Source organism: Entamoeba nuttalli (genome assembly GCF_000257125.1).
Source record: "Entamoeba nuttalli P19 unplaced genomic scaffold asmbl_2369, whole genome shotgun sequence".
NCBI classification, from domain to species: domain Eukaryota; phylum Evosea; order Mastigamoebida; family Endamoebidae; genus Entamoeba; species Entamoeba nuttalli.
The window spans coordinates 1-14,013 of record NW_008575267.1 but is presented as its reverse complement, the minus strand read 5'-3'; the positions used below and the strand labels follow the sequence as shown (position 1 = coordinate 14,013).

General features: G+C 24.1%; 7 protein-coding genes across 7 annotated transcripts; 4 read left to right on the top strand and 3 right to left on the bottom strand.

Annotated features, from left to right (window-relative positions):
- Positions 1-268: 268 nt before the first annotated feature.
- Positions 269-2,143, top strand: ENU1_021230 (thioredoxin, putative; the record flags this gene model as incomplete). Its single annotated transcript, XM_008857004.1, has 1 exon — positions 269-2,143. The coding sequence occupies one exon, from the start codon at positions 269-271 to the stop codon at positions 2,141-2,143; it is 1,875 nt and encodes a 624-aa protein (XP_008855226.1).
- A 617-nt stretch (positions 2,144-2,760) lies between these two features.
- ENU1_021220 (WD domain, G-beta repeat-containing protein) lies at positions 2,761-4,386 on the bottom strand (the record flags this gene model as incomplete). Its single annotated transcript, XM_008857003.1, has 1 exon — positions 2,761-4,386. One exon carries the CDS (start codon positions 4,384-4,386, stop codon positions 2,761-2,763), a length of 1,626 nt encoding a protein of 541 aa, XP_008855225.1.
- A 188-nt stretch (positions 4,387-4,574) lies between these two features.
- ENU1_021210 (tetraspanin family protein) lies at positions 4,575-5,276 on the bottom strand (the record flags this gene model as incomplete). The annotated part of the gene is made up of 2 exons (XM_008857002.1): positions 4,575-4,967; positions 5,022-5,276. The coding sequence occupies 2 exons, from the start codon at positions 5,274-5,276 to the stop codon at positions 4,575-4,577; spliced, it is 648 nt and encodes a 215-aa protein (XP_008855224.1).
- A 1,751-nt stretch (positions 5,277-7,027) lies between these two features.
- On the top strand, positions 7,028-7,643 carry ENU1_021200 (hypothetical protein; the record flags this gene model as incomplete). Its single annotated transcript, XM_008857001.1, has 2 exons — positions 7,028-7,251; positions 7,388-7,643. 2 exons carry the CDS (start codon positions 7,028-7,030, stop codon positions 7,641-7,643), a joined length of 480 nt encoding a protein of 159 aa, XP_008855223.1.
- Positions 7,644-7,844: 201 nt separating this feature from the next.
- On the top strand, positions 7,845-11,345 carry ENU1_021190 (Ras guanine nucleotide exchange factor, putative; the record flags this gene model as incomplete). Its single annotated transcript, XM_008857000.1, has 1 exon — positions 7,845-11,345. One exon carries the CDS (start codon positions 7,845-7,847, stop codon positions 11,343-11,345), a length of 3,501 nt encoding a protein of 1,166 aa, XP_008855222.1.
- Positions 11,346-11,452: 107 nt separating this feature from the next.
- On the top strand, positions 11,453-12,862 carry ENU1_021180 (G-patch domain containing protein; the record flags this gene model as incomplete). Its single annotated transcript, XM_008856999.1, has 1 exon — positions 11,453-12,862. The coding sequence occupies one exon, from the start codon at positions 11,453-11,455 to the stop codon at positions 12,860-12,862; it is 1,410 nt and encodes a 469-aa protein (XP_008855221.1).
- A 63-nt stretch (positions 12,863-12,925) lies between these two features.
- ENU1_021170 (hypothetical protein) lies at positions 12,926-13,510 on the bottom strand (the record flags this gene model as incomplete). Its single annotated transcript, XM_008856998.1, has 1 exon — positions 12,926-13,510. One exon carries the CDS (start codon positions 13,508-13,510, stop codon positions 12,926-12,928), a length of 585 nt encoding a protein of 194 aa, XP_008855220.1.
- Positions 13,511-14,013: the final 503 nt, after the last annotated feature.

Genomic DNA, 14,013 nt, shown 5'->3' with positions numbered 1-14,013 from the left:
CACAAAACAAAAAAGAAGTAAAAATAACAATAAAAGTTAAATAGTAAGTCATTCTAATAAATTATAGATATTTAAATATTATTTTATCATTTATATTTATTTATCATTTTCATTCCTCTATTGTTCTCTTTCTCTTTCTTTCATTCTGTGTTTATTAATTATTGTTATTTAGTTCATATTATTTTTTAAATAAAAACTTCACCAAATAAAAAATTTTAAAAGTAAATATTAATTAACAACTAACTATTTTTTTCCAGTGTTTTATATCATGATGTTGTTCTACATTTTCTTCATTTTCTTTTCTTTTAGTGTTGAAGCAACTAAAAAGAATGGTATACCTAAAGAATCAAAAGAATTAGGTATTAAAAAATTTAAATTTATTTCATTAGTGAATAGCACTGAATTTAGACAACTTTTTAATGATGATCAGCAATATGTTGTTGCATTATTTTGTCATCTTACCATTCAAGAGTGTATTCCTATTATCAAAACACTTAATAAAGTTGGTGAGAAATATAGACAAATTAAATTTGTTGTTGTGGATAGGGATAGTATATATGATTTAGTATTTGATTATTCTATTGAAGAATTTCCAACTATTCTTTTTCATAGAGCTCATTTAAGAGATAGAACATTTGATGAAGATGAATTTGATAGTTTAGAAGAATTTATTCAAAGAGGAATTCAACCTGTTGTTCATATAATAAATGAAGAAGATCTTCCTTTGTTAGAACGTCAAAAGAAGATTACATATTTAGTTTTGTTCACTTCTAACTCAACACCAAAACACTTAATAAATGAGTATAATGATATAGCTGATGTATTTCAACAATATTCTGAATTAGGATTTTTCTTAGTTGATAAAACTAGTAGTAGTTTATTAAAAAATAAAACAGAGCAACTTATTTATTATAATAATAAAGCATATGACAATACCTCAGAAATTATAGAATATCCTTATCTTGATTCTAATAAAACAAAAGTAATTAATAATGAATTTGGACTTATTGAATGGGTTTCTGCTATGGGAATTCCTTTATTTTATGATGGTTCAAAACAACTTATTGAATTATTATTTGAAATTCCAAAGAAATACCCAATTGTATGGTATTTTGATAAGAATATTACTGAACAAATAAAGTCATATTATGTTTCTTTATCTAGAGAATATAGAGGAGAATTAGTTTTTATTCATACAGATGATAAAGAAACAATGGAATTTTATCATCAAAATCATACAAAAACTATTACTATTCTTCATAAAAATGGTAGAACATCATATCCTCTTAACCAAACTCAATTTGATATTCTTGAATTAACATTACAACAATTTCTTGCAAATGAGTTACAACCTGACATTAAGAGTTCCAACCATTCTAAACAAGGAGAAATTCCTTTTCTAACAGGAGAAGAATGGAATAAAGGGTTAGACCCAACAAAAGATTATTTTATAATTTTAATTGATAATTCTATCTTATCAAAGAACTTTGTAAATAGAGAATTTACAGTTGTATATAAAAGAATTGCTCCTATTCTAGAAAAAAGTACTTTGGAAATGTATTTATTTAATATTGAAACTGATGATGCTCCGGTTGATATTGTATTTGATGACATACCTACATATTTATTCTATAAAATGAATGATAATACTCAACAAAATCCAACAGAACAAGAATTTAAACAATTTCCTGATCAAAACTCTCTTATTAAATATATACAATATCATAGTTCAGTAGCATTTCAGCCATTACCTCCAATAGACAAAAGTAAATGGCAACAATATATTGAAGATGATGAAGAAGAAAAAGTTAGAAGGTTAAAAGCAGAAGAATTAAAAAGTCAAAGATTGGACAATATTAAAGAAGCAAAAAACCTTCAATTAAAAGAGTTAAAAGAAAATCCATTTAAAAATGAAGAATTTGTTATTGCATTAAATCAATTGAGGAAGTATACAGAAGACCCAGAAATAGCAAAGTTTTTCCAGACAACAGATTGGAGTGGTTTATTTGGAATTGATATAGACTCATTAGAAGGATTAGTTTCACTTACTAAAAACGAAGATGCACTCCGATTATTATTGTCTAAAGAAAAGAAAATAAAATCTAAAACCCATAAAAAGGACCAAATCAAAAAAGAACTTTAATTATATTGTTTTTGATAATTGAAATTACTTGTTATGACAAACAACTTTCAATGACTATTGTTTTAAATAAATAGAATTATATTTTTCTTTAGAATTAATGAATTTATAATTAATTTCTTTGTTAATTTAATGGTTATAATACTTTTTAAATACACATCTAAATAGATAATAACTCTTTATTATATATAATAATAAACAATTTAAGAATAAGACTCTTTAAGTTAATGTGACTTTGATACTCTTATTTTTTTATTAATATGAAAAAATTAATTATAAAAATTGTTTTTTTATCTATATGATGTAAATATATTTATTTAATTTGTTGGTTTGTTGTAAAAGAAGAAATATCATTATTATATTCTATATTCTTACATGAAATTTATTCTTTAAAAAATTATATCAGTTAAATACCTTTTTATTAAAATAAAATGCTTTTTAGAAGATATAATCTCATTTATTCTAAATAAACATTTATAACACAATAAATATAAATGAAGAATAATATTAATTTATAGACTATTAGACTTGTTGTAATTCAAATCTATTTTTCAAGAGTTAAAAAAGAACAAAACCAATAGATATTAAAACAAAAATACTTAAAATAAATAGATTTTGTATTAATCATCCCAAACTATAACATTCCTTCCATAACCACTTATTATTTGTGAAGATAATGGATTCCAACAGGAACAATAACAACTTTGATATGATCCTCCTTGTTGTACATTAACTTCAGGATAAACACAACATGCAAATTTACTTGTAGTTAAATTCCATACATAAACAGCACCATCAACAGAACCTACTGTCATGTAAGATTTGTCTGCTGAAACACCTATTCTACTTCCAGGATTAATATAATCATCATTAAAATATTTTTGAACTACTCTCATCATAAAAGGATCTACCATCCATATTGTATTGTCTTTACCATTGGTTAATAGATATTCAGCAGCACCATCAACAAATACAACATCACTGCATGCAATACCATCAAATACATTAACTACTCCTACAGGATCTTTTTGTCTATTATCCCAGAATCTAATTGATCCATCTATATGGCTTGTTACTGCTTGATTTCTCATTAACGTTAATCCACTAACAGCACTTCCAGTTGGACAACTTAATTTACACCTACTATGTGACATATCCCACCATCTTAATGTTCTATCAGTTGATCCAGTAACAATAGTTTCTGCATCAACAAATTTTCCACCAGTAATTCTATTTGAATGTCCAGTTAATGTATATCTAGCGGAATATCTATTAAGATCAAATATTCTGACTGCTGCATCATTGGATGTTACTAATAATAAATCATTTATTTCACTAAAATCTATTGAAGTTACTGATTGAGACATTCCTCTTAAGAAAGTTTTACAAACAGAAGTAGTTGAGTCCCAAATTCTTACTGTTCTATCTTCACTTCCAGTAGCATATATTTGTCCTGACCCATTGAATGCAATAGCAGTAATGTCTCCGGTATGACCATTTATATTTCTAACAGCAATAGAAGGGACATGACAAACCAAATTTGCAATACTAGTTTTTGTTTCAGAAGCTCCAGTAGATTTTTTTGAATGTTCTTTATTATTAAGTACATCAGAAGAAATACCTTTTTGTAATATTTTAGGTTTTGATTGAGTTGATGATTTATTATTTGATGGAGTTATATTAACTTCATTATGAACAGGAGATGGATGTTTTTCAGGTTCTTCAAGAGTTGAATGTGCAGGTAAAGGGGATACTTGAATATAATTTGAATTAGAATTTCTTTCTAATTGTTTTCTAAGGTCTTCTATTATATCAAGTAACCTATGATTTTCATAATTAACTTGTTTAAACTTTTCATTCATTTCACCTAACTGAGTTCTTGAAAATCCTAATTCATTTTTTAAGTAATCAATTTGTTTTTCTAATTGTTGAGTTTTATTATCTTCTTCTTTTGATTTTTCAATATATAAATCTAATTGTTCTTTACTCTCTTTTGCAAATTTTTCTGCTTGTGTTGTAGCATTTTCTAACTGAGCGATTTTATTTACTGCATCAAATAGTCTTGAAGTTTGTGCATTAATAAATACAGTAGAGTTATGTAAGTCTAAAGTTAACTTTTTAATTTCTTCTTCATACTCTTCTTTAGAAGTTGTACTTATTGTAATAGAAGTGATATTTTTCCAAGGAATTATTTGAATAGCGTCTCTACGTTCTAGTTTTAAATTAATTTGTTTAGTAAATTCCATAATAAGAAAGAACAAGAATTTAAGAGATTATAATATTTTAAGTTTTTTCTTGTAGTATTTGAATTATTTTTATTCTTTTTCAATTAAAAGAACTTTTTTCTTATAAAAACAAAAAAGAAGGGTGAGTGGTTCTTTTAATATTCCTTTTTCATTTTATAATCCAATTTAATCAAAACAAAAAGAGTGAATTATTCCATTAATGGTTCTGTATTTTTATCTTTTTTTGCTGGTGGGAAAGCAGGGAATGTAAAGAGTTGGAAGAATAACACTACAATGAAAAGAAGAAGGAATAGTGTAGCAAGAGTAATTAAAACTATCATCATAACATAATTCACATTAATTGGATAGATCATTTCATCATAACATGCAACTTTTCTATCTGTTGAAGTAAATGAACAACTATTAGCATTATATGATTTCCATCCACAACATGCAAATTTTAAATTAATTTCACGTCGAATACCTTTTGTAGTTGAGTCATAAAGATTTTCCATACATTTTGGAGTATGAAGCATATTTTGATAAGCAGTACTTAATGTCCATAATTCAATTAAAGCAACAAAAATACAAGCACATAACAACTATTTATCATTATTTTATTTCTTATAATTAACTTAATAATTGTTAAAACAAACAATAATTAATACTGGTTTATTATATTTTGCTACTGCATGAATAAATGCAGATATTGACAATAAAAATAATGCACTTCCAGCGTATAAATAAATCGAGAATGAGTATGAAGGTAAAATACTAAATAATTCAAATAATTTATCAAGATATAATCCCATTCCAACTCCAATAACAATAATTGTTATACCAAATGCCATAAGCAATGTAGAACACATTAACACTATTTTATTTGTTGTTTGAATTCTTAAAAATGCCATTATGTGTTTGATTAATTAACAGTTTTTTTAGTTCTTTTTCTTCTTCTTTTTTTCAAGTTCGTTTTTTAATTTTTTCTAATGTTAATATAAAAATGATTTAAAAATTATTCTGTTATTTCATAGGTGTTCTAGTTAGTTGTTATATTTTAATAGTTACGAGAAAATTATTCCAAGTGTTTGTATTCAAATCCAGCTTATATTATTTTCTTTCATTCCAAAAAATATCACCTGAACTAAATAAACTTTTCTTTAAAGAGGAAAACTACTAAAAAGATATAAATATCATTGATTTTTTTTTATTTTTGAATCAGAAAATAAGCTGTATTGATAATAATACCAATTTGATAACAATTAGTGTCTCATTATTAAAAGTTAATTGATTTCAATTGGTTTTTGAATAGTAAAATAAAATTTATGTTTTAAAAGAATAATAACTGAGACTAAAAAAGTATGTCTCTTTAGAAAATATCTTAGTTCGTTATATTTTATTATAAAAATACTTATCATGATTAACCAATGTTACTATTAATTTTTATTAAACAATGTTGAAAATTAAAAAAAGTATTGTTTAACATTTTAGTAATCAAGAATAATTGAAAAAAATAGATTTGTCTCATTGATTCGTATTATTTTAGATTCACAGAAAGAAATATGAGTTAAAAGAATAACTATTACTTTTAAGAAAAATAACTAATTTTAATGAAAAAGTTATTTTTAAATAAAAGAATAACTGTTGGTATATATATTCTTTTTTTGTATTTTTAAATACAATTAAAACAAGTGATTTAATTAACAAACATAGTCAACATTTCTCATCTTATTTTTAATTAAATTTAAAAATATATAACTTTTTTGTTTAGAAATATCAGAAAGTAGTTATTACAACCAGCACTAAATCAATAAAATAACATATTTTGAAACGAAAACAGTTCTTTAATAACTTTTTGTATTAATCTAAATATCCAATAGTCTCTTGTCTTTTATATAAGACATTTATTATATAATATTGAAATTGAACACATATTGAAAGTATATATGTTTAAATGGTTCATAGCATAAACTATTCATAACCATTTTCTATTACGTTGTAATAGTTTATAATACTTTATCCAAATAAAAAAAGTACCAGAAAAACAAATAAAAGTAATGGTAATAAAGAATAAAATTATATTTACATCACAGCTGAAATAATTTTTTATGTCAATACTCTTTACAAATTAATTTTTCATTTTTAGAACCAATAATTGAGAATAAAGAATCTACTTAAAAATAGATTCTATTAAAACAAAATGAAGAAAGAAAAGAAAAAGAATAGTATTGTTATATGAATAACAAAAATAAAAATTGTTACTAAAAATTCCAAAAAAAAAGAAATTACTGAAGAGAAAAAGATGAATGAGCCAAAAATAATTACCATCATTAACTCATAGATGAATGAGATTTATGTCCTATCAAATTTATTTTTCATGATAAATACTGAAAATAAGATGTGATTCTTTTGTTTTAATCAAAAAACAAGAAATAGAAACAAATAAAAAGATGATAAGAAAAGATGATAAGAAAAGATGAAAAAAAGATAAAAAATGAGAAAATATATGTAGAAGATAATTAATAGAAAAGGAAGAAAATAAAGTAGGAAAGAAAAAGAAAAAGAAAAATCGCAAAAATTTTCTCAGTTTTCGGTGTTTCATAATTAAATCAGATTGATTTTAATAAGAAAAAACTTGAGTTTAAAGTATTTTACAATTGCCATGAGTAACCATGATGTACAATTTACTTGTTATTGTTCAATTTGTAAAAAACAACAGTATTTTCTCGTTCCTAACCCAAAAATTAAAACTACTCGATTATGTGTTCTTATACTCTCTTCACTTAGATGTCTTAAACCACTAAATGAATATTTTCAATTAAAAACAGATATTTATGATTTTATTACAGATCATTGGCATTTATTAGGAAGATTAAAACTCTGTTTGTTCTTTCATAATTATTGCTTTGGGCTCTACGCAAATTCATTTGGTAGTTCAACAACAAAATTGGAAGAAAGCAATTCTTGATGCATTCAACCATTGCCCCCAAATAGAGAGTGGAAAAGAAAAATCAATTGGAAGAGGTTTTTATAAATTAAAGAATAAATATGATAATAATGCTTCTGAAAAGGTTGAACTAAAAACAGAATTATATCAACAATACGAAGAATTACAAAATATTTTAAACACAAATATGAAGAAGTTATGTTTATTATATAGAAAAGGATTTAAATCAGAGTTATTTACAAATAATAATATTTGTTCACTTGTTGATGCTCAAATTACACAAATTCGTCATATTGGTAAAATGAAATTATCTATTTGTAATTTAGATTAATTATTTTGACATATGTATTTATCTTCTTCTAACATTTTGGATTATTGTAAGTGATGTATTTATTTTATTATAATTTATAGTTATTTTTATTATATTTTATTATTTCTTTTCTTTTTGATGGGAACTTTATAAATAAAATATACCAAATAGCATTTTTAAGAAAAACACGATAAAACTAATTTGAAGATCTATTTAAAAATAATGGAAGAAGAATCATCAATAAATTGTAAAAGAAAAGACCGTTTTCGTGAAAGTCAAGTAATTCCTACAAGAAGGAGGGAGTTTATTATTAATGGAAATAAAATTATTTATGCTAGTCTTGATGCATTAATTGGATTTGTTTGTGAACCATGTTCTGATATTGCTACAAGAGAAGCATTTATTTATACTTTTCGATGTTATGCAGATCAAAATTTGGTTTTAAATCGTTTTTTAGAATTATATCAAAAACACAATGATCAAAGAAATGTTATTATTAATAATATGATTCAATTTATGAGTAAAGTAATGACTACTTCAGATAAAGAAACTATTTCTTTAGTTAAAAATATTATACAATTACATCGTTCAATTGATTCTAATGCAGCTAATTATTTAGAATTATTACTTACAAAAACTCAAACAAAAATCATTTTACCACCTACTACTGCTGATGTAACATTAACTCAAATGATATTTACTGATAACCTTTTTAAAACAAATTTTGTTTCTCATCCTTTAATGTCGACTGATTCAATACATATTGATAATGGAGTTTCTATTCCTTCTTATTTCATTAATTCTAGTCCTAATTCTCCATATCTCAAATCATCTCCTAAAAAAACTTCTTTCTTGATAGGTAAAAAAACATCTAAACTCAATGAATCTTCTATTCTAAATACAGAGCCATATACCAAAGTTAATGAGGTAATAGAAAATAATAAACAAAATGAAGATATTAATGTTCAACAAATTCAAAGTAAAGTAACAACTACTGAAGAAGACCAACAGGTATTGAAAGAAATTGAGTTTAATTTCCTTAATATACCTGCTATAGTATTTGCTAAACAAGTTACATTGATTGAATATGACCTTTTTATGAAAATTCATATCAGTGAGTTATATTCATGGAATAATTCTAATAGAGAGAATACAGCTTCTAATATAATCAAATTTTTACAACATCGTAATAAGATGGAACATTGGTATGTTCAACTTATTCTTTTAGCTCCCCCAAATCAAAGACTTGGAATATTAAAAAGGATTATTGAAGTAGGAATTAGAATGAATGACCTTAATAATTGGAATGGATTAGTTGAAGTTGCTACTGCATTAGATTCATTCCCTATTTATAGATTAGAACATCTCTTTTTGCAACTTAATGAAAATGATAAAGAAAATTTTAGGCAAATTAAATCATATGGAAGTATTGATTCATTATTAATGAATGACTCGAATATGATACCTGGTGCATGTATTCCTTATGTTAATACATATCTTAGAAAAATAGTTGAAATTAATAAAAATGCACAACCATCTATTCAATCTGGAGGATTTGTATTAATCAATGTAGAAAAATGTAGACAACTTGCACATTATATAGTTGATTGGGTACAATGTCAAAAATATCCTTATTTATTTGGACATAACCAAGCAATGCAAGAATGGATTGAATCTCATTTGGTTAAAATTAATTGTAATGAGGAGAATGAGTATCAACTGAGTATTCAAATAGAAAAAGAACATCGTAAAACAATGGTTTTTAATAATGAAATTCATTTATTAAAATATAATACAAATTGTGTTTATACTCATCCACAAATTATACCATGTAATACTAATATGTTAGTAGGTGATTTTCTTAAGTTTAATTATGCAGATGGAATTTTTATGCTCTCTCCTAATCCAAAACAACCTAATGGGCAAATTATTAACATCTCAGAAACAATAGGAAAAGTCTTTCAAACAACAAAAGATTTAAGAAATGAAGACACTATTTTTTCCCTTGTTAAAGATATAACTCAAGTAAAAGTATGGTGTTTTGAATACCATAACCATAAAGATACTATTCATTATAGTACTCTATGTCTTGATGCTACACAGCCAGTTATTCAAAATATTATTATCATTAAACAATTTTATGGAATAGAAGATATTCAAGAGGATGAATTTTATGAAGAGAAATATGCTATTTTGTATCGAAATTCAAATAAAGATAGATTTAATTTTCTTTCACCATTTGCTAAGAATTTAATGAAAACTGGTGGAGAATTAGTATTAATACCAAGTAGGTTCATGCAACCATCATTAAGCCAATTGGAAGTAAGCATTAAATCACAAGTGGTGTATATGAATGAAGTAGAATGTTTCAGTTCATTTGTTAACGTTCAACTAAGGAGTTATAAAATGATAATATGTGAAGGATTTTTATTCTTTTATTCTTCAAAAGAGACATTTGTTGTTGCACTAGGATATTACAAAATTAAACTTTATTATGATTCAATAAAAGACAAAGCAATGATTTTGTTAGTAGAGTCAACTGACTCAAAAGAAAATCCCATGATTGTTATGGTGCCTGAATGTCAAAATCTTTTATCTGGTTGTATTAAATTATCAAATCAAATTGCACCATTTTGTACTGCTTCAATTAAAACACATTGTTTTGGAGTTGATTCAGATAAATTAATATCAAATCCAATTCCACAACCATATGAAGTGCTAATGAATTCAGTATTTACCTCTGATAATTTAACACTTAATAAGGATTTCTTTGATTTAAATGTTCAACCTAAACGATGGACAGAGGCAATGTATTATCTTGAAGAAGGAATTACCTCTTCTGAACCAGTTGTTAATTCACAACTATTATTGCTTTTATTAAAACTTCATCCCACTCCATTTATTCCTATAACATTTCATTCTCAAATTAAAGAAAAATATAAAAAATTTTATGAAATAGAAATGAGTGGTAATGAAAATGATATTATAGAAGCAAAAAAAGATAAAGAAGCATATATGAAAAGAGTATTATCAACTATGAGTTATAATAAACAAGTTATTATTATTGGTATGTGTAAAATATTTGATATTTGGGCTGATGGTAAAGTTAGTCGATTAGAAAGTATTAAGAATATTGTTGACAATGCACTAATTAAAGACCATATTGAAGGTGTTGAGATTATTCATGACATAGCTCACTTAAACACTACTATTAATAAAATAGATAATATCCATACTGAATACCAATGGCAAGTGTCTATATTTAACAATGCACAAAGAAAAATTCTTGATGAATTGCTTGGATTTTTACAACATTCTATGATAACTAATTCAATATCATTAATGAAAGTAAACAAAACTGATAAATTTGAATTATTACATTCTAATATCCTTATGCTAAAAGATGATAAGTTTTGGAAAGAGAGTATTGCAAATATTATTTTAAAGGGTGGTTTTGATAACCAACCAATAGATGAAGTTAGTAAAGAAATGACTGTAGAGCTAAGTGTTGTTGAAGACTATAATGCTTTTAAAGCCTTTGCTTTAAATCTTGAATGTAGAAATAACGCCAAATCAAACTACATTAATCTGACTCAAAAACATTTGAAGAATAAATCAATTCTTTTAAAAGAAACAAGAGATAGATGCACAACGTCTTCTGACCAACCTAGTTTTTTGAGGTTGTTGTTAAATAGAAGAAACCAAGTGATGGTCTTTCCATAAGAAATTATAATTTATTTATCTATTCTTATTAACTATTATTTTATTAATTTTTACTTTAAAAAAAAAGAATTTGAAAAGAAAATAATTAACATAATCATATTAAATTCATGCAATTTAGTATAGATGACTTCGACCCTGTTAAAAGAAAAAAAAAAGTAACTAAACCTCCTCTTAAAAAAAAGAAAACAGACACACTTAGTAAATCAGAAATATCTCCAATTAGTGTAGGTGGTATTGGAGAAGAAATGCTTAAAGTTTTAGGATGGAGTGAAGGAAAAGGAGCAGGAAAATTTGAACAAGGAATTGAACAACCAATTGAAATTAATCAAAGTAATGAAAGGTGTGGAATTAATGAACATCTTATTAATCCACAAACAAATGTTGAGATGAAATTAAAACATTATGGAAAAGATGCAACAAATGAAAAAATAGAAGAAATGATAATGTTAGAAGAAAGAATGAAAGACATTGAAATTAAAATAAATGAAAAAAAACAAAATATTCAAGATGACATACAAAGAAGTAAACAAAAAATAAGTAAATTAGCAAGTCAAGCTGCAATTAATGAAGAAGAAATTGAAAGAAAAAATAAAGAAATAAATTTATATGAAAAAGGAAAAATAATATTTCAAGAAATAAGAGAAGGGATGGAGGGAATAATTGACCAAGAAGAATGTATTAGATTTGTAGAAAGAATTTATAAATGGAAAGTTTTAAGTCATTTTGAAAGAAAAGATGTTATTGAATTTTCAATTCAAAAAGTTATTGAAAGAGCATTAGAAGAAATGCAATTAAATGTTATTGTTTGGAAAAAGAGTAATAAAACAAGTGTTAATCCATATTTTGAATTATTTTCACGGTTATTAATGATAAAAGATTATTTAATTAAAGAAATAATTCAAAAACAATGTGATACTATTTTTATTCAATTCTTAAAAGAAATGAGTAATGAAAAAAGTGTTAAATGGTGTATTGATTATTATAATTTAAATAAAGAATTGATGAGCGAAGAAGGAATAAATAAAATAAAATTAATATTTAATGAAATAATTAAAAGAGAAATTACTTTTGAAGAAATTATTCAAATTGAAGTTATTTTAGATACTCCAAACGAAGTACTTGAAAAGAAATTCTTTAAAAATATTATTCAATTTATTGAAATGAATCAAATACCTATTATTAAAGAAGTTTATAAAACTCAATCATCTAAAATTCAAATATTAATATTAAATTCTATTAAATCGTATATTTATCAATTAATTCAAAACAATCAAATTATTCAAAGTTTAAAAGTTTTAAATTATTTTATTAATATGTTTTCATTAGAAATTCAACAAAATATTATTATTGATTGTTTAAAAAAATCATCTTTTATAATAAATTCAAAACCATATTCATTGGATGAATTATATATATTTTATATTCAATTAAGATCTCTTATTCCAAACGAATTACTTTGTCCTTCAATAGAAAATGAATTACGTTCATTATTATCATTAATTGAATTATTACTTTAATTTTTATTGAAAGTATAATTAAAAATACAAAAAAAAACAGAAGTAATTTATTCAAAAATCAATTTAGAATATGAGGAATAAAATGTAGACAACAAAAAGTGTTAAGAAAGAATAAGCACTATTGTCATAATATTTTGAAGATTTACTACTATCATCACTTATACATTTGTCAACTTCAACAATAATAACTTTAGAATTATCAATTTTATCTTCACATTTATCATTTTTATATTCATAAGTAACAAGTTGACCATCTTCAACTGAATACTTTTTAAATCCATCTTGATTCATACAAATATCAAAATTAATATAACTCTTCTCAAATGTATCTTTTCTTTTGCACTCTGTACCACTTAAATCATATTTAACTTCTAAATTATAACTTGGTTCATCAAATTCATTACAGTCAGTTAAAACGATTGATGAGACATTATCACCATCAGCACATCCATTTTTATTATATGTAATGTATTTGTAATCTCCAAACATTTTAGTAACTTTAATATAATTACCTTCTTTAGAACTTTCAAAACATTGATCTAATTCGTAACTAGTAAACTCAGCTCTCTCTCCTTTAGTATTTTTAACACCACAAATAAGTTTAGCATTAACAATTGAAAAATATATAAAACATATAACAATGAACATCTTCACTGTTGTAGTTGATTTAAGTTCTTTTAGTTCTTTTTGAGAAGTAGAAGGGAGTAGAATTTTAAAGAATTTTTTTCATCTTCTTTTTTCTTAATTTCTTTATTTATCTTCTCTAATTTTATGTTTTATATCCAATTATTTCTTTATTTATTAATAGTCCTAATACTTCCATTTTTTAACTGTTCTTTTCTTGAGTTCTTTTATTCATTACTTTTCATTTTTTTTACGTACTTAAACTGTCAACACCTCTTTCTTATATTTTTGAAATAGTTTTTTGTAGAATCATCTTTAATATACTCTCTATTTTTATTTAACGACCATCAACTCCTATAAGTAGATATTAAAATAAAGCATATACAATCAACATTTAATAGAACAACAAAAAGATGAATGATCAACCATGTTTTGTCTTTGTCTTCTCTTGTTCTTTTTATTTCTTCTATTTTATTTATTTTTCTCTTTTTATTTTCCTATTATATTCATTAATTCATTAAAATTAA